General features: G+C 37.8%; 1 protein-coding gene across 4 annotated transcripts; it reads left to right on the forward strand.

The window, feature by feature from the left end:
- The first annotated feature begins 5373 nt into the window (after nucleotides 1-5373).
- LOC110160793 (caspase-3-like) lies at nucleotides 5374-19053 on the forward strand. 4 transcript variants are annotated; one of them, XM_055159659.1, is made up of 11 exons: nucleotides 5374-5490; nucleotides 5906-5944; nucleotides 9391-9459; nucleotides 10744-10794; nucleotides 11024-11074; nucleotides 13079-13141; nucleotides 13748-13875; nucleotides 14583-14711; nucleotides 15311-15486; nucleotides 16510-16636; nucleotides 18113-19053. In XM_055159659.1, the coding sequence occupies exons 2-11, from the start codon at nucleotides 5910-5912 to the stop codon at nucleotides 18337-18339; spliced, it is 1056 nt and encodes a 351-aa protein (XP_055015634.1). In that variant the 5' UTR covers nucleotides 5374-5490; nucleotides 5906-5909; the 3' UTR covers nucleotides 18340-19053. The 4 variants fall into 4 exon arrangements, with proteins under 4 accessions (XP_055015634.1, XP_055015636.1, XP_055015637.1 ...); XM_055159661.1 differs by lacking the exon at nucleotides 11024-11074; XM_055159662.1 differs by lacking the exon at nucleotides 9391-9459 and having other exon boundaries at nucleotides 5392-5490.
- Nucleotides 19054-20978: the final 1925 nt, after the last annotated feature.

The raw sequence follows: 20978 nt of genomic DNA on the forward strand, positions 1-20978 counted from the left end.
CACCGCCCCTGAGTGAACCCCGAGTGCGCTCGGGCGTCAGCTGCGTTTATCTCGGTGGAGCGCGGACTTGTGCGTCGGCCTTTCGCTCAGGATCACGGTCTACGCGGGCGCACCTCCGGCGTTTCACCGCTGCTGATATCGCGGTGATTTTGGCAAATTTGTATGAAGAAAAACGAAAAACCCACCATTTCAATCCAGGTTAAAAAAGCATTGTGACGCGCGTTACTGACATATGTACCAAGTAAAATAATGCGCGCGGAGCAGCACGTCCTGTGCGTGTAGATTTCAGAAAATAGGATCCATCCTATTTTTTGACGCTCTACACGAGCTGAGGCGCGTGTCTCCGTCAAAATCCACAGAGAGCATGTATCTATTGTGTATTGTGCATTTACCATCAGCACATTGTGCTCCCTGGGCAGTTGTGGATCATGTGAAAGAGCCCAGATCCACATACACTGTTAATTAGTGCTTTGAAAATTTACTTTTGAAATCCTTGCGTTTGCCGTGGTCAGCCTGTACAGAAGGTAAATACAAGCTGCTAAACGCGCCCAGTCAAGTTTAATTGACTTTCCCATTGAGAGACACAAGAGCCCGTACGTTCCGCTAAAGCTGCCGGTGGAGTCGCCTTCGCGTTGACCTGTGGTTTCGCGAGGTGAAGTGTGAGCAGATCGTCACTCGTCAAATTCCGACGTTTAACTGAAGCCCAACAGTGACGTACGTCGTTCATCACACATAATTTGAACAAATTCACGTTCAAGTTCTTGATTTATAAAAGTGTTGCGTTCAGTTCAAAGTTCACTGAAAAATGAACGTGTTCAATGAACGCGTTCTTTTGAACTCGTTCATGCACAACACTGGTAAACAAAAAATCTACAGAGTTAAATTGTGCAGTGTGGGTTCATGCAGTTATACAAGGCACATCAACATACATTGTACATGTAAAGAATTCCCAATATATTCATAAATAAATAAATGGTTTGCATTTTTGTAGTAGGTAGATCATTTTGACTTGGTCATTTTATAAGTAGCTCGCATGCTGAAAAGGTGTGGGCACCTTTAATAATTTTAGTTACAACAGTGAAAAATGAATACAACCCCTGACTTATTTCAATGGGATATTAACTGCTAACACGTAACATTTACAGTTTCACTTTCATTTGTGGCACACTGAGTCCCTTCTCTTTTGGCTCTCCATGTTACTCCAAGTTACTCCCTTTCAGAGCACTGCATTCCATTTAAAAATAGTTCAGTTTTTCACGTTTTTAAGTCAGTAAAATCAGGTCCAGTGCCTTTAATAAAGCATGAACAAAAACTTAAACCCTGCATACTTAGAGTGAGTTCTTGTCTGACACAGAAAATACTCGATTCCACTTTATGTCGTCATGTGGTGATACAGGAAGTGTTCAACTGTGTTTTTAAGCTCCACACACCTTCATTAAAATCATTTGGATAATTTCAAACCCTGGAGTTGCTAATCTCAACTGATCTAAAGGTAAAAAGTAGCTGTTAACTGAAAACTACCACTTCATGACATCACAAGGAGCATTTTGAGCTTTGTAGAGATGTAGACAGACTAATAATAAAGAGTTACTCAGACACGTGTGAATACAACAAACACAACTCCAGGTCTGTTTTTGAGGAGGTAACAACATTAAAACATGACTTAAAGCTCACAAGAGTCAAGTTTGCATAATATTGGATCTTTAATAGACATAAACCAAAAAAATAAAAAATAAATAAAAATAAAAAATCATACAACCCAAGAAGTGAAAGCAAATATTAACTATAGGGGGAAAAAATGGGTTTACCATATTTTTTGGACTATATGTCACACTTTTTTTTCATGGTTTGGATGTTTCCTGTGACTTAAACTCCGGTGCGACTTATATATTAAAATGTTCACATTGAAGTGGTGAGAGGTTCTAGTCTTGTGTGTGAGTATCTGCTGCTCCTGTTCCTCCTGTACCACTGTCACTTCACTCTACTGCACATGTCTCCTGCAGAAAGAGCCTCTGTTCTGTCTGTATCATGTCAGTCGATCGCACCATTACTTCTGCACCACTGAAATTTTTAATTTTAAACAAACTTATAAAGACGACTGAGAAGACTGAACACAAATGCCCCTAAAAGAAAATCTGATTTTCCAGATTACAAACTGCAAGTAACAAAATCTGCAGCTGAAAACGGTAACTGAGACGCAGAAAGAAAGTTTGGAGTGAGAGAGAATCTTGTGACACTGGGAGGATGTAACATGAAACTTTCCTGAAGTCACTGGATGGATGGACAAAGTCTGGACTTGAGTAACACTGAAACCATCCTGTCGGGATTCAGAAAGACCCGAATAATTCTAACTGGAACTGATGCTGAGTCTGACGACAGCGACACAGAAGAGGAAGTGACGCTCTGTTTACCTCCGGAGGTCGAGGCCGAGTTGTTCAGAAGTGACACCGAGGATGAAGAATTGAATGGATTTAGTGATTTGGAGTGAGATGGAGAGTTTGATAAACTTGTTCTGTTCTGTTGTTTATGTTATAGTTTATCTGAAGAACTGTTCATATGTGACGTTAACAGTCTGTTGTTCTCTCTTCTATTGTTTTTACTAGAACTTGACTTTCATCAGGAAATGTTCATGATCTCTGATTTTATAAAATACATTTCCCCAAAAAGTGCGACTTATAGTCCTGTGCTACTTATGTTTTTTATTCTTCATTGTGCATTTTTTGTCTGGTGCCAGTTATACTCCGGAGCAATTTATAGTCTGAAAAATACAGTAATACTTTGTCATAGTCAAAAGTTTGAACACATCTTCTCAGTCATTGTCTTTATGTTTAATACTTTGTACATTTAGACACACAGAAGACATTAAATATATGAAGCTGGAAATTATTTATTTATTTATTTATTTCATAAAGCATAAAAAGACATCGACAGTGTCACAACATCAAACACACAAATGAATGAAAAGGAGCAGAAAGAAGAAAAATCTTCTGAAATTATGTATGACAGAAAAACAAGCACATACTAATAAATATTACTTTTACATTCATTTTACATTCAAATGGGGGGGTTGGGATTAATTACGTTTTTCTTCCAGTCTGGGCAGTTTTTAGGCCCGAGCGCCAGAAGTAGGCAGAAATGTTACACAATGCACCTTTAAATCAATGATTAAACTGTTATAAAAAATGATTTCCACGTGCATAAATTGTCCCTACATTTTTGAATGGATTCACTTTGATTAGTTGATGTATGTTTGTTTGAGAAGGCAGTGGTAGATCAGGTTTAGATGATGCATTCTTATCTCCTCATATGATCTGGAGTTTTCCAGAAGAGCTCGTTCTATAAGATCAAACATGACGAAACAAGTATGTAAGTATAATATTACGTTCTATGGAAAATCACTTCAAGTTTGTGTAAAGCTGACAATGTTTTTAAAGGTGCACCATGTCATTTTTTGGTTGGGGGTCTATCCTGTGAAAAATGTGAACTATGGTCGACAGGTTGGGGCAGGTTTTCTAGTCTCATGTCTTCTGCTCTCAGCACTGAACCAGAATAAACACAGACTTTTACTGAAGGGCTGATCCAACTCTACTGCAGTCATAGATATTCATTACCTTTAAACACTGGGTGAATCTGTAGTGCAGACAGTGTTGGGAGTAACAGATTACATGTACCAGAGTTACTTAATCAGAGTACAAATTATGAGTAACTGTATTCAGTTACAGTTACTGTTTCAGTGAGTGGTAATAAGATTACAGTTACTTTGTTGAAATAAATGGATTAAATTTTCCTGTTTTACATTTCGGGCTTCCCCCAGGTTCACACTAAACCAGGTCTAAAACCAGGACAAAACAGGACTAAACCAGGGTCAAACCAGGTTCCAAACCAGGACTAAACCAGGTCTAAACCCACTAAACCAGGAAACAAAACAGGTCTAAACAGGTCTAAACCAGGACTAAAACAGGACTAAACCAGGTCCAAACCAGGACTAAAAACAGGACTAAACCAGGTCTAAACCAGGACTAAACCAGGTCTAAACCAGGTCTAAAACCAGGACTAAACCAGGTCTAAAACCAGGTCTAAACCAGGACTAAACCAGGACTAAACCAGGACTAAAACCAGGTCTAAACCAGGACTAAAAACAGGACTAAACCAGGAGTAAACCCAGGTCTAAACCAGGACTAAAACCAGGTCTAAACCAGGTCTAAACCAGGTCTAAACCAGGTCTAAACCAGGACTAAACCAGGTCTAAAACCAGGTCTAAACCAGGACTAAAAACAGGACTAAACCAGGACTAAAACCAGGTCTAAACCAGGATTTAACAGGACTAAATCCTGCTGTGTGGACGTGTCTCCTCTTTTTCTATCAATAATATTTTTAATTTGGTTCAGTAAAGTCTGGACTTTTTTATTTTCTTTTATCAGACAAAACATCTTAAGTGAAGATTTCCTCGTCTTTGTTTCTCTACAGCAAATCAAGTAATCCAAAGTATTCAGATTACATTACTCACTTTAAGTAATTTAATAGATTCTGTTACAAACTACATTTTGGTGTATGTAATCTGTAATCTGTAGGGGAATACATTTTAAAAGTAAACTTCCCAACACTGAGTGCATATGCTTCATCAAGAGTGGACTGACACTCTGGGCCCAATCAACAGGGAACACACACCAGAAATAAACACCAACTTTAAAATGAAACACAAGTGGAGGTATTAGACAAGATGCACTTTTTTTGGAGCTTTCTACCAAGTTATAACATTGTTTCCTCATAAAAAAATGTGCCTGAGGAGGTTTCAGATGTCACCCGTGTGTGTTCAGCTCCACCCACAAGCCTCAGTCACCCATGCTCCCGCACCAACATGATAAAAACAAAACGAAACTGCACAAAACAACGTGACAAACCTGATGCAATGTGCAATAGTTTCATTAAAGGGAAGTGGACAGGAAGGGTGACTCAGAAAACAAAAAAAAGTGAAAAGACCAAACCAGTCAAAACACCATCTAAACCTAAACCAGGATCTAAACCAGTAAAGGACCAGGTACTAAAACCAGGTCTAAACCAGGAGAAAGATTCAAGGACAGTTTGAACTTTGAAATATAAAAGGAAATGTTCGATGAGATCAGATCGTTTTATGGACATTTTATTTTTGATTTTATTTGACACCAGTCTGTTGCTATTTTTATTGCTACTTATTTAGAATTTATCATTACAATTTATATTTTTTTATCCTTGTTATTATAATATATTGTGATGTGTGAGCTGCTGTTCTGCTTTTTTTTTTTTTAAAACACAGTCTAAGCAAGTGTCTCTACACGCTCTCACCTAAAGACATTCTCCGGAACTGGTGCAGTTTGTGACATGTCTGACAAACTTCCAACCAATCAGCTTCCTCCTCCAGAGTGTATAATTACTTTCTGACTGTCCCAGAATCACTGTCAGAGACTCTGAGCTCGTCGTGCGTCGTCCGTCTCTGTTCTTAGCTCCATAAAGGTACGTGTGTTTTCTTCTGATCACAGGTTTGAAGATTAAACAAAATGAGAGGTGAGGTCTGTGTGAACTCTTCTCTGTACACAACTGAACCTTGACCTGCAGATAGAAGACATGAACAAGTTTGTCTCATTCTCAGTTTATCTTCAGGTCATGGCCCAGAATCTCCAGAATTCCATCAATGAAGTTCATTATGTCTTTTTAAAATTAATTTAATTCTGATCTTTTTTTAGTTTATTTTGCTCTTTAAATAATTACACCATGTTGCAAAGTTACATCTAGTTGGAAGAAGTTATTTTCACTTTCACTTTTACTGGGTCAGTGACTGTGCAATAAATGCAAAGGTGAACCTGCTGCTGCTACAGTACACATGAGATACGGTGCAGTTTTATCTATTTTTTACTTTGTACTTTTTCAGAATCATGGCAGACAAACAAGACACTGTTGACGCAGCGATGTGAGTACTGAGATCTGTACTTGTATAATCTGTTGATACTTTGCAGTGATGCTGCTATATATACGGTACACATGATATGCAGGGGGTGTTCTACATTTATCTCTATGACCGTTACCTTGCCAGTCCTCACTTGTTACTTTTACTCTGTGTAGCAAGTGTGTTTGCTTGTTTGTTTGTTTTTATTTAGATCCCCATTAGCTACTGAAAAACAGCAACTCTTCTGTGTGTTACTACAGACTGTCACTACCTGGTTACATTAAATATACATATAGATTATGTTGTTTACCCCCGAACGAAAAAAAAAATAAAATAAAAATATAATCGACATGTTGGGGTCTTGAATCTGGAGCACCCGCAGTAGAGACCAATGACTTAACACCATGAGCTAAACTCCCTCACCCGTCTCTTCTGACCTCATGTCTAAATGTACCACACGCAGGGGCAAACGCATCTTGTGAACAGAGTGTGTAGAAGCCGTGAGGGGCTCTCTCGGGGAGGGATGTGTAAAACACACCTTTGTAAATATTACTCCCAGTATATTAACCAGTGGATCAGAGACTGACTGTTTAAAAGAGATGGTTTATTTGTCTGTGAACACAGCAGATGTGGGTACAAACTGAGTGCAGGAAGGTGGCTTCTTTGGAGCTAGTGACAGGAGTCATTTTCAGTAGGTGTGTTCGGATCATGAGTGAGGCAGATGTGTTGGAGACATAACACTGCACTGTTTGTATGTTTGAACAGTGCTAAATAAAGTCAAAATATGAGTGAACTAGTTTCTGCAAAATTTACATGTATTAAGTGTCAAAATATATTTAGAAATTTTGATGGGGGGTTCGGGTCGGCCTCCTGAGATTTGGGAGGGCCTAGGCACCTAAGGGGTGTCACAAGCGTGCATTTTGGGCCAGTGAAAAATTACAAATGGTAGGTAGGCCTATTGATATGAACAATAATAATATTTTATAACAATTGTACTAATAATAATTGTGTGTAGCACTTAATAAAAGTCAAATAAATAAGCCTCTAAAACAAATAGATTTAAAAAATCAATAAATGAATGAAATTGTATGAGTAACAGATCAATGTGCCAGTGCTTATGTCTGTCCAGGTGAGCATTTTTTACGTCAAGATGAAAATGAAATGAGCTGTAGGCCATTTACAGGTCAAAACTAAACCAGAACAACAGAGTAATGGGAATCAAAATCCGTAGTATATGTAGGCATAGGTAACGAAAATTCGGCAAATGTAAGTGCGTCATATAATAATTTAAATATAAATATAAATATTTCATATAAATATATATTTTTTTTAATTGGAAAAAAAATAAAAAAATAAAAAATCAAGAAAATACACGATACAGATATTTTATTATTTGCCGCTGGTGACACAATAAACACATTAATTAACACTGACAAAAAGTTTTTAAATTGTCTAAAAATACAAAAAACAGAACATTTTCAGGAGCCTCTGTTTAGGTGTTTTGACTTGTTTAAAAGCATATTATTATTATATATTTTTTTATTATTATTATTATTATTACAATTTTTTTGTAGTTTAGATTATGTTAAAACAAAGCTCAGATTAAAGTCTAACAAGCCTCAGACAGAGCAGTGCCTACAGTTAGCGTCACACCCCCAGAGAATGTTGATGAATGCAGCTGCAGTAATAAAGTTTCATTGTCAGATTGGAGGTTTAATGACCTGGTTAATAGTTAATGTCTCTGTAATCGCTGGGCCTGGCCACACGACACTGGTACAAAGTTCAATGTCAAGAAACAAAATGAAGTGATTTTTGTTGTGTATTTTTGTAGCCTCACACACTGGTTGTTGAGTTGTTTGTCTGTAAAGCAACACATGTTTATCTTATAAAGCACAATTCATACACAGTGAACAGTGAATTCAAAGAGAAGAGCAGAATAAACACTTCTCATTTATATGCACAGTCAGTGTTGGGAAGGTGACTTTTAAAATATATTCCCCGACAGATTACAGATTACACACACCAAAATGTAGTTTGTAACGGAATCCATTCAATTACTTAAAGTGAGTAATGTAATCTGAATACTTTGGATTACTTGATTTGCTGTAGAGAAGCAAAGACGAGGAAATCGTAACATAAGATGTTTTGTTTCCTAAAAGAAAATAAAAAGCCCAGACTTTACTTAACTGTATTAAAAATGTTATTGATAGAAAAGGAAGAGACACATCCACACAGCATGATTTAGTCCTGTTACGTCCTGTTTTAGTCCTTGTTTAGTCCTGGTTTAGATCTAGTTTAGCTCTGGTTTTAGTCCTGGTTTAGTCCTGGTTTAGACCTAGTTTAGATGTAGTTTAGCTCTGTTTTTAGTCCTGGTTTAGTCCTAGTTTAGCTCTGGTTTTAGTCCTGGTTTAGACCTGGTTAAGATCTAGTTTAGACCTGGTTTAGTTTCCAGCAATGAGTGAAATTACCGGAAAAAAAAAAAAAAAAAAAAAGGGAAAAAATGTAAAAACTGGAAAATACCGCCATGTAATCCATTTATTTCAACAAAGTAACTCTAATCCAATTACCACTCACTGAAACAGTAACTGTACCTGAATACAGTTACTCATAATTTGTACTCTGATTACATAACTCAGGTACATGTAATCTGTTACTCCCCAACACTGCACCCAGTTAAACAACAGGTTTAAACATTGTTAAAGTAGATTCAGGTTTAGACTGCATCAAACATCAAAGACTGACTCCCCATGTTTAGTCCTGGTTTGGTCACTGATTTAGACCTGGTTTAGACCTGATTTAGCCAATGTTCAGTCCTGGTTTAGACCTGATTTAGCCCATTTTAGCCCATGCTTAGTCCTGGTTTAGTCCTAGTTTATTCCTGGTTTAGTTTTTGCTTAGCCCATTTTCAATCTTGGTTTAGCCCATGTTTAGTCCTAGTTTAGTGTGGTTTAGCTCATTTTTAGCCTATACTTAGTCCTGGTTTAGCATATGTTTAGTCCTAGTTTAGTCTGGTTTAGCTCATTTTTAGCCTATACTTAGTCCTGGTTTAGCCCATGTTTAGTCCTAGTTTAGTCTGGTTTAGCTCATTTTTAGCCTATACTTAGTCCTGGTTTAGTCCTGGTTTAGGCAATGTTTAGCCCATGTTTAGTCTTGGTTTAATCCTGGTTGGGTCTTGGGTTAGTCTTGGTTTAGTGAATGTTTAATCCTGATGTAACCCTGGTTTATCCCTGGTTTAGTCAAGGTTTAGCCCATGCTTACTCCTGATGAATGCTCGAACTGATCACAGGCTCTTGAAAATGTGTTTTTAAAATCCATTTGGTATACAGTGTTTGCTGATGTGTGCATTGTGTCTCCATGGTAAATAAACATTTCACCATTTGAGATATAAACATATATAAACATACATAGAGATACATGTGGAAGTACTGTGCATATTCTGCAGCTAAAATGTACATTCAATACTTTTTCAGGTTTGTTGCAGATAAAGGACAGAGCAGCAGGAACACAGCTGACTCTAACTCCTTCACACTTGTAATAAAGTAAGTATTTGGATGTGAATAGATGCATCACGAATTTTGGACTTAAGGTCATTACGTTATACATACTGGGAAGGATTTTCTGAAAAAGTGAGCATCAAACCATCATGTTTGTTTTCCCAGTGGGATGCATCTATTGACAAAGTCAGTCTTTTGAACCATATCACTTTTGTTTCTGGTTCTGATATTGTCATATTTTAGTTTTGGGAATTGGACATTGTAATTATGTGGTTGTTGGATCCTAACAGTGGAAAATGGCTTGAGAAATTTGTTTGTGAACTTCATAACTGCAAACGGGAATCAGATGTGTGTGACTGCAAACCTCTGTTCAAACTGTTTCCCAACGGAATTGAAAAATAGTGAAAGGTGAAGGCGATGAGCAGGATTGATCCACGGGAAGGTCGAAAAAGGAAACCTTTGACTGCCTAAATCATCCCAAGTTTGCACCGAACATTTTGTGTCTGGAGCACCAACAAAGCAAAATCTCGATCCCTCGCTCCACCTTGGTTACGAATTTAAAAAGTCAACACCAAAGTGAAAGGCACCAGCTGTTCACCAAGAAACACCTTCCACTGCAAAGAGACCAAGACGTGATGTTGCTGTAAAACCACAAGAACAAGAAAGTGCAGCTCAGCCTGTTTGTCTTCTGTACCTCTCACTTAACAAACAGGATCCTGCTTTGTTGGTGCTCCACATACAAAATGTTCGCTGCAAACTCGGGATGATTTAGGCAGCCAAAGGTTTCCTTTTTCATCCTTCCTGTAGATCAATCCTGCCCATCACCTTCACCTTTCACTATTTTTCAGTTCCGTTGGGAAGAGAAACAGTTTGAACAGAGGTTTACAGTCACACACATCTGATTCCCTTTTACAGTTATGGAGTTCGCAAACAAATTTCTCAAGCCGTTTTCCGCTGTTAGGATCCAACAACCACACAATTAACGATGTCCGAATCCCAAAACTAAAATATGACAATATCAGAACCAGAAACAAAAGTGATATGGTTCAAAAGACTTGAAAAGATCGACTCTGTCAATAGACGCATCCCACTGGGAAAACAAACATGACGGTTTGATGCTCACTTTCTTGGAAAATCCTTCCCAGTATGTATTGCACAAAGACCGGAAGTCCAAAATTCGTGATACATGTATTGCACCACCACCAAAAGGGTGCCACTAAAATGCATGTAGTGCAAATGCAGACCTTTAACGTTAAGCTAAGATCATGAGCAAAACATATTTATATATATTGTGCACAGCCATAATATTTGTTGTAAATACTTTTTCAGGGTTAAGGCAGATAAAGAGAAGAGCAGTGGGTTCACAGTTGACTCAGCAGAGTAAGTGGCTTGTAATTTTTCTGCTCGTCTCCATGGAGATGTTAATGTTTTATCTGGAATGTCCCGGTATGGCATTAAACTTACCCATCTCACATTTACTCAATAATACTGGTCTTACACTGAGTGCTTTTGTACTATTTTAAAACTAGATTAAATTTGAAGAGATTATGTCATTGTACAAAATACAACGACACTTTCTAACTCACCTCTGATAATCAATATTTTTCAGAATCATGGATAACAAAGAACAAATAACACAAAACAAAGAGGATTCAGCAAAGTAAGTCGCCTATTTGGATTTGTTCAAGTATTTACCTGCTGACCAGTGTGCCGCTATATAAATCAAAATTCCTTGTCTTACGCTGGGTTTGGTTGGAATTTTTCACCCACAAGAACAATATATTGCAGAAAAAAAACTGTAAATAAAAATCTGTTATGATTCCAATATGCCACCAGTCCAACAGGTCACCCACTAATGTTTATCTGTAGCACCATTGGGTACACAAAGTAATTCAAAGTGCTTTACAGAATAAGAAACACATTAAAATCACAATACAAACTAATTGAAACATTATTAATCATCATAAAATAAATATTAAAAGAGAAGAGAGCAGAGTAAAAACCCTTTCATTCATATGCACAGAACTGGTTTTAAACAGTCAGAGCAGAAGATTGTCTCACATCTCCAGGTTTAGACTGTAAAAAAACTGGAAGACTGACTTCCCATGTGGAGTCCTGGTTTAGTCCTGGTTTAGTTCGTGTTTAGTTTGTGTTTAGCCCCAGTTCAGTCCTGGTTTAGTTCTGGTTTAGCCAAGGTTTAGTCCTGGTTTAGTCCTGGTTTAGTCTTGGTTTAGTCCTGGTTTAGTCCTGGTTTAGTCTTGGTTTAGTCCTGGTTTAGTCTTGGTTTAGTCCTGGTTTAGTCTTGGTTTAGTTCTGGTTTAGCCAAGGTTTAGTCCTGGTTTAGTCCTGGTTTAGCGCATGTTTAGTCCTGGTGTGGTGTAGGATTTTGACCCCCCAGTAGGTGACCCCAGGGTCCACATACCATATAGTATTTTGACCCCAGGGTCAGAATCCTATTATAGTATGTTGACCCCCCTTTAGAATATTGACCCCCCCTTAGAAAATCTATATTTTATTAATAAATAACTTGAATTCTATTGAAAAACTTTGAATATTAATACTATATCTGCAAATTAAAACATGTTGACATATTTAAAAGTGTTTTTTGAAAAACTCAGATGCATTTTTAATGTTGATTATAACTTTTGAATGTTAAAAATGACTTAGTTGTTGAAATATATTTTACTGAAAATGAGATAAGTAGTTATTAATGAGTTAGGTCATCAAAGTGATGTTTAATGATTTGGAATCTTGTTCAAATAGACATGGGTGAGTAGTTAAATAGGGGATACATATGACTATAGTAATCTGACCCGCCAATATGTTTATTATAGTTATGATGATGTAAAGTAAGAAGAAGTCATGTTAGTTGAATATTGACAATGATCTATTATATATAAAAAAGGTCAAAATCCTATGACTATAATAATCTGACCATCCAATATGTTTATTATAACAGAACATGACTAAATTCAAGGTCGTTATTCTTACAAACCATTGCCTAAATTGACATTATGATTAAGGATAAGGGGGTGGATTGGGGCAAGTCGCAAAACATTCCTTAAAATACCTTAAAACGGAATATGTCGACCCCATGAGGTCAAATACTATAAAGGGGGGGGGGTCAAAATATTATCTCACACCGGTTTAGCCCATGTGTAGTCCTAGTTTAACCCTGGTTTAGTCCTGATTTAGCCAAGGTTTAGCACATGTTCAGTCTTGGTTTAGCCCATGTTTAGTTCTGGCTTAGTCCCAGTTTAATTCTGGTTTAGTCCTGGTTTCTTCCGGTTTGGTCCTGGTTTATTTCGGGTTTAGTTCTGGTTTAGCCCATGTTTAGTCCTGGTTTAGTCCTGATCAGTCTTGATCAGCGTAAAGCTTTACTTTCTATTTACAGGTTTTAATCACCAGATTAAATAGATATTAGAACATCATCCAAACCTGTCATACACACTTTAAACTGGGTTTACACTGTGATTTTGTGCAATTTAAAAATGTTCTAAATTATTCCCAAACTCACATTATTCGACACACTGGGGGTTATGGTTAAGGTTAGGGCCTGGTTTTGAGCTTCTGGTTAAGTTAGAACAATGGGTTATGGATTTACTTTCAAAAATATCTTTTAAATGTGAGAAAACAGCCAAGTTAACTTTTTTTTTTTTTTCAGAATCACCAAGGCCCATGAAAAACTGAGCTGTGGGGATGTAGTTGATGCAGGAAAGTTCCAAATGTAAGTATTGGTATGTTACAGTGTAGTGGAGGGAGATGAATTTACCACTCCCACTACAAACACTGTAGAAAACCCCCAAACTCTGTGGCCTAAAACACAATCAACTTCTCAGAGCTTTTAACCATGTTGTAGTTGTTTCCCCTCACCATTTACTCACCCAGAGTTGTATTTGGAGTGATTTGTGCATGTTTGACTCGCCTTTAATCGATTATTTTAAAAACTACATATTGCCAATCAAACAGTGTTTTCATCACCACCAGAACACGCCCACTGCTTTCTACTTACTTTGTTCTCCATTTGGATTTGATATGTGTAGGATTTGACAGTGTTGTAGTAGTGATTTTGGTATATATTAAAAAAAATTTAATCTCCTACTGGCTATTGTGCTGTGCAGCCGTCCATCAGAGGTGCCGACTCTTTGTCCTAACACCGATGTTTATTTAATTTTAAATGAATTTAAAAGCAATCAGTGTTTGCCAGAAAAATTGCAATCAGATGTTTTTCCCAAATTGTTCAGCCCTCAGTATATTGTAAGGCACTAATGGGGAAAATGAATAACATAATGAATGGACTTTTAACTTTTTTTTAATCTTAACTTTAAACCAGGGAGACCACCGCCTCCTCTTCAGTGCGAGCTGTGCCGACCTTCCAGGACTCTGAGGATCAGTGCAGATACCAGATGAACTTCCCCTGTCTGGGAGTCTGTCTGATCATCAACAACAAGAACTTTAAAGGTACAAAGTATAATTCATGTTCCCGCTCATTCCAGTTGAGAATGGAAATGTTGTTCTCTTATTTCACTTTTGAACTTGGAGAAATGCACGGCTCAGGTCAGATCTGTCTACTTTATTTTGTCCGGGATCCAGAATACACACTTCTTTAATACTATATGAAACTGTGAGTCTGGTCACCGATAAAACTCCCATCATCAAATGGGCATGATTGACAGGTGGATTAGCCAATTAACCCAAACATGCACAGGCTGCCTATATTTTAAAAGATACACATTATACTAAACCGACTCTCGCCATGTTATTGTTCAACAAATGTATATCTTACAATCCATTAATCAAAAATTGTCTTCTCTGAACACTCAAAAATGCTCTATTTGCATTTTGCCCAGATTGTTGTGTCATAGGTAAAAATCTGAATTTCTGCTTAGTTTATAATCCCATAAACCATCAACAGTCAGTGTTCACTACAAGCACATTGCTCTAATAGCAAAGCATTTATGAGAGTAAAAACTTCATTCATTTTCTCATTGTTCATTCCTATTGCTGACAGCAGAGGGCGCTCCAACGCCTAAATGACATTTTGAAATGTAGACAATACATACATAAGATTAAGACAGAGTGACTCGAAGCATGTTTAAAAGGAAATTAAAGGCTCAAGAATAAACAGTGATGTGTTTTTAAGCCTGTTTTTTGGTCTGGTGTTTCAGAATTGAGCACTCGCGCTGGCACAGATGCGGACGAAGCCGCTGCAAAGAAAACATTTGAGGCTCTGGGGTATAAAGTCATTGTGCGCAAGAACCTCACTAAGAAAGAGATGAAGGAGGAGCTGGAGAAAGGTAACTTCATTCACTTTTAGAAACAAAACTGTCTCTCTGTCTGTAACTGCTGCAGTGAGCCTCGTCATTTTGGTCTTAAAGTATTCATACTAACATGCACAATCCTGGTATTTTTATTTTGATAAAATTCCCCCAAAATATTAAAATGATAACTTCCTTTTCCTAATTTGGACCTGCTCGCCTCTATGGGTGACGACACACTCCCTTAATCCACTTATTTATACAGTCTATGAACATAACAGACAAAGAGTCATTTAAAAGTCATTTACAGTTGTGTGTGACAAAGTGTTGCCATAATACTAAAATTCGATTTCATTATGAAGAATACACTTAATACCGATTCCGATACCATAATGATAATAAAAAAAACATTCTTTCTTTAGACAAAAAAATGTGATTTTCAACATTAAATCATAGTATTTTCTTTTCTATTCCCATGTGTCTTATATGTGTGTAATGGTCCAGTAGGTTCCACAGTGGTCAGTGTGTACACTAGTCTATGTGCTCTTATACTTGTTCTGATACAGCTCAAGAAACACCTCATCTCTGTCCTGTGAATGTTGTAGTTACTCCACCTTTTTGTGCTTGATGTTTTTCAGTGTCTGATGAGGACCACAGTGGAAATGCATCCTTCGTTTGTGTGATTTTGAGCCATGGAAAAGAGGAAGGGATTTATGGGACAGATGATATAGTGAAACTAGAAAAACTCACCAAATATTTTAAAGGAGATGCATGCGAGACTCTCATAGGGAAACCCAAGCTCTTCTTTCTGCAGGTTAGTCTCTCCTTTAACTATTCAGAGGTGTGGATCCTCTGCTCCATCTGATGTTCTCCTCTTAATCTTTTGGTCCCTCTGACCCTCTCTTCTTCATCCTCTGCTCCACCTAACCCTCTCCTCTTCATCCTTTGTTCCATCTGATGCTCTCCTCTTCATCTTCTTCTCCATCTGACCTTCTCCTCTCCATCTGATGCTCTCCTCTTAATCTTTTGGTCCCTCTGACACGCTCCTCTTCATCCTCTGCTCCATCTGACGCTCTCCTCTCCATCCTCTGCTCCATCTGACGCTCTCCTCTTCATCCTCTGCTCCATCTGACGCTCTCCTCTTCATCCTCTGCTCCATCTGAAGCTCTCCTCTCCATCCTCTGCTCCATCTGAAGCTCTCCTCTTCATCTTCTGCTCTAACTGACCCTCTTCTTTGCATCTTCTGCTCCATCTAACACTCTCCTCTTCATCCTCTGCTCCATCTGAAGCTCTCCTCTCCATCCTCTGCTCCATCTGACGCTCTCCTCTTCATCTTCTGCTCTAACTGACCCTCTTCTGAAGCTCCCTTCATCCTCTGCTCCATCTAACGCTCTCCTCTTAATCTTTTGGTCCCTCTGACGCGCTCCTCTTAATGTTTTGGTCCCTCTGACCCTCTCTTCTTCATCTTCTGCTCCTCCTAACCCTCTCCTCTTCATCCTTTGTTCCATCTGATGCTCTCCTCTTCATCTTCTTCTCCATCTGACCTTCTCCTCTCCATCTGATGCTCTCCTCTTAATCTTTTGGTCCCTCTGACACGCTCCTCTTCATCCTCTGCTCCATCTGACGCTCTCCTCTCCATCCTCTGCTGCATCTGAAGCTCTCCTCTTCATCTTCTGCTCTAACTGACCCTCTTCTTTGCATCTTCTGCTCCATCTGACGCCCTCCTCTGCATCCTCTGCTGCATCCTCTGATCTTCTGATCTTCTCCTCTGCTCTCGAATCTAAATCTAAATCTAAATCATTTATGTGTTGTATTTTTATTTTCTGTTGTTTCAAAGGTATGCCGTGGAGAAAAGTTAGATTCTGGGGTGAAGGACAGAGACATGGTCGACGCCACAGCGCTGCCCATTACACAAAAGATCCCAGTGGAGGCAGACTTCTTGTACGCCTACGCCACAGCTCCAGGTAACACAGACCACTACTAGAGACCCTCCAGTGGTGCAAACTAGAGCTGAGGGGAACAGATAAAAATGTAACACCTCTACAATTTAAAGGTGCACTATGTAACTTTTCGGTTGTTCGTCACAGACTTGTTTCTATGGACATGTCACTGCTCTGCTTCGAATTTGCCACAGTTTGACATTTAACAGCTCTACCTTACATTTATGGCTCAAAAATACAGAGAAAACAAAGATTTTGACTTTGAGCGGGGTCGTCTCTCCACAGATCTGAGCAATAAATTTGGTCTCCATGAAGATAGAAAGGTTTAATACTATACTGGCCACGTTTACATGATGTTTTTTTTATTTTTTTATTTTGAATTAATTAAAATGCATTAAATAGTTCAGAATTAAAATATTTTCCATCAAGTTTGAAGTTTGAATTGAGGTTTACATGGAAAACACGTTAAATCATCTTTATTTAAATCTGCTCAACGTCTGGAGATGGGGGAGGTTCTGATTGGACAGAAACAAGAACGTATTTATTTACGTCGACTGGAAGAAAACCCACACTTTAGCTGCCACTGTCTTCTATCGTTACGCCACGGACACAAACATGATCCAGACTTTTTCCGCAGTCATTCTGATGATAATTGCGCAGCAGCTGGAGAATTCTCTCATTTTTACGTCTGTCGACTGAGGAGGAGAAGGGAAGAGTGTCGGAGAAGGAGGAAGAAGACAAACTGTATCAACAGCTGCTCTACCTCAGTCCACTCCCACATCCTGCTCACAAATCCAAAGAGACGTGGATGAAAGTCTGAAGCCAGGACTGGTGGAGCCGGATCGTTCGGATCATGTCAGAATTATTTTCTGTTTAAACATTTACATGATCCAGGAATAAATGAATTTGGCTTTAAAATCAGAATAAACCACCCACTTACAAATATAATCATAATAATGATCATTTTCATTAGGAATTAAGTGTTTACATGGTCTCTTTAATGTGGAATACATTTTTATTCAGAATTAAATTATTTTAATTTGGAATTAAAGCTCTAATGTAAATGTGGCAAATGTCAAACATTCTAGACAAAGCAATAACGTCTCCATGGAGAAAATGAGGCACCCTCCACCAGAAAAGTTACACAGTGCAACTTTAATTAACAAACAAGTACTAGAGTCATGAATGACCTCAAGAAAACGTTTGCAAGGATTGGGTCTATTTGTTGCTCTATTTCGTCTCTTTTGGTCAATTCTCAAACTGACTTTTAGGTGAATTTGAGCTTTAAAACACCTGTAACTGAACACATGCTAGAGAGATATGTTTAATGCTCTACTGTGGAACATTCCAGGCAAAGAAATAACATTTCTGTGGAGACAAACAAGTAGTGGAGTCTCACCTTAGAAGTTGCACCTTTAACTGTTTCACAGTGAGGTAGTAAAAACATTTTCAGTGTGTTTTAATGTGTGAAGAATTCCTGTGTCTCCCTGTGGTCTGCAGGACACTACGCCTGGAGGAACTCCCAGAACGGCTCCTGGTTCATTCAGTCTCTGTGTGAGATCCTGCCCAAATATAAACACCTGGAGCTGATGCAGATCATGACCAGAGTCAACAGGAAAGTGGCCTTTGACTTTGTGTCCTCCAACAATAATCCCGAATTTGACGGAAAGAAAGCAGTTCCCTGCTTCGCCTCCATGTTGACCAAAGATTTTTACTTCCCAGAATAGATTTTAAGCAGTGGTGGAACATAGTGAAATAAAAGAAATAAAGTACTGCACTTAAGAATACACTGTATCTGTGCTTTACAAGTACATTTTAAAGTAGATACAGTTTAGTTTACTACATTTTAAAGCAGGTATCTGTGCTTTCTACTCCACTACATTCTTGAAAATAAAATGATTTTTTTATTATTGTTTGAGACCTGCTGAAAAGTTTATTTTGAACATATTCATAGTTTTCTGAACAGCTAGAAAAAAAATGATTTAAAACAATCACTACATTTGAAGCATACATTTTTATTTTTTGCTTCAGCATCTGTACTTTTACTTAAGTAACAAAACTGAGTACTCCTTCCACCACTGATTTTAAAGCTGTACTGTGTAACTTTCCTGGTGGAGTGTCTGTCACTTGTCTGTCTCTATCATCAGTGGCATTAGACTTATTTATCCCGATGGAGACAAGCAGGTGATGCTCAGAGGTAAAGTTACAGGTCAGATCTGTGGAAAAGAGTAAATTTATTTAGATTTTTAGTGTAACCATGAGCATAAGCACCTATTTCTGTTCCATAAATGTTTGTTATTTTTGTGTCTGAGACTTTTTATTGAACCAAAAGATAATCAGGGCGTCATGAGTAGGTTTTGATATTTGAAACCTTAATGTTTTTTAAATCTTTATAAACTGTGAATTGCAAATTATAAAATAAATCTGATATAAACTTTGTGCCTCTATGCCACCTGTTGATCCTTATGTTATACTGTGGACATTTAAAATCACAACATTGATCTAATAGACTTAACTAGACACACTACAGCTTACACAGAACATCTTAAGGATTTTTATTTGGAGATGGGGTAGTTACGAATAATCAAACTGGCCTCTAAGCTTCTTGCTTCTTCAGCCAAAACCGGACGTGCGTGACCGTTTGTCATGATAAGGATCGTCTGAATAGTGCACTGAGTTAGGAAAGAGTGAGGAAAGGGAGAGAGGCAAAAAATATTAAATAATTATATTAAAATAAATAAATAAATAAATAAATAAAAACAGAACAACAACACTGGAAAAATGTGTTTCAATCAAAGTTGTGAGCCTACGGAACAGTCTAAATTGGGGGTCTCCAAACTTCTTCCCCCGGTGAGGTACTTTTACAGAATGAAAATGCCAGAGAGCTACTAGTTTAAGAAACTGAGCCCATATAAGAGTCACAGGCTTAGATGAGGGAGTGGTTGGTGGTAGGGTACAAAGTTGGGCATCAAAATGATACATGTACAGTGGTCAGAGGTGTTTAATTAATCCAGTTTTACTTATTCAGCACAATGCGTAAAATCAGAAAGCTCTTGGCGAGCTACTTGGACGGGGGTGGAGATCTACTGGTAGCTCCTGAGCTACAGGTTGGAGACCCCTGGTCAAACATGATATGCTAAAATAAACAAACAAACAAACAAATAAATATATTTGTACTGGGTTAGTACTGGGTGAGTCAGAACGCACAGAGATATGGTTATCTGATTTGGAGTGAGCGCTGAAGGAGAAACTGTGAAGGGGATTGGTTAAAAGTGTGGCAATTTTTTCCTAAAAACTGCTCATCTCCTGACGTGTGTGTGTGTGTGTGTGTGGAGGTGAGTCACACTTCACTCATCTCATCTAACTGTCTTTTACACAAACCATATACACACATTTCCACAGAACACATCAGTGTGTTCCTGTAATTACACTACGTGGAGCTGATGCACTGAGTAAACAGAAGAGTGGTCTATCACTTCCACACGTCCAGAGGCAACTACAAAGAAATCCCCTGCATCACGTCCCTGCTGACCAAAGAGTTTTACTTCCCATAGTCAACACAATGTGACTGTGACAAGTTTGGATTATTTTCTAATGTTGACTTCATTTAGTGGGATAATATCAGTTTTACACCAGTCAAGAAGCAATTTGGGAAAGAAAAGTTGAAAAATATGTTGAAAATTACAGGAAGAAGAGAGTTCTATTTTAGAGAGTCCCATATTGATGACATAAGAAGAATTCTGTCCAAAAGTTCAACACAAGAAACACATTTTTATGATAATTTAAATCAGGGGTGTCAAACTCACTTTCACCAAGGGCCACATCTGGATCATGTTTGTCATCAAAGGGTCTGTTGTAAAGTTAAGACTGTAACTGTAACTGTCATATCAATATGTTACAAAACTGTAAAAGTCTGTATTTGATTTTTCATTTAATATGTATTCATTTTGTTTATTTTTATGTTTTTTACCTTTTTTTATTTACTGGTATTCTTGCTCTTATTTGATTTGACTAGTTTTATTGTCTTAATGAGGACAAGTAGAGTTAAGTAGAGCTTTACTTTATATTTCTATTGGATATGTTTTATTTGTATTGTGCAGCACTTGGGAAACTGTTTTGTTTATTAAATGTCCTATAGAAATAAAGTGGATTGGATTTGATTTAAAGGTTTAAGTTAAAACATTCACATTACTCCTTCAGTAACATTCATGAAACAGCCGTCCTTCTGTATCAATTTTTCTTTTCTTGGACATTTTTGGAGAAATTTGAAGAGTTTTCTTGGCGTCTCTAGTGGCAAGATGCAGTCACTTCACTTCACTGCGGTGCATTGTGGGAAATGTAGTAGCGGCACAGAGTCACAACATAA

The sequence above is a fragment of the Boleophthalmus pectinirostris genome, unplaced genomic scaffold (assembly GCF_026225935.1).
Source record: "Boleophthalmus pectinirostris isolate CB_2022bp ecotype Guang Dong unplaced genomic scaffold, ASM2622593v1 HiC_scaffold_23, whole genome shotgun sequence".
Lineage (NCBI taxonomy): Eukaryota > Metazoa > Chordata > Actinopteri > Gobiiformes > Gobiidae > Boleophthalmus > Boleophthalmus pectinirostris.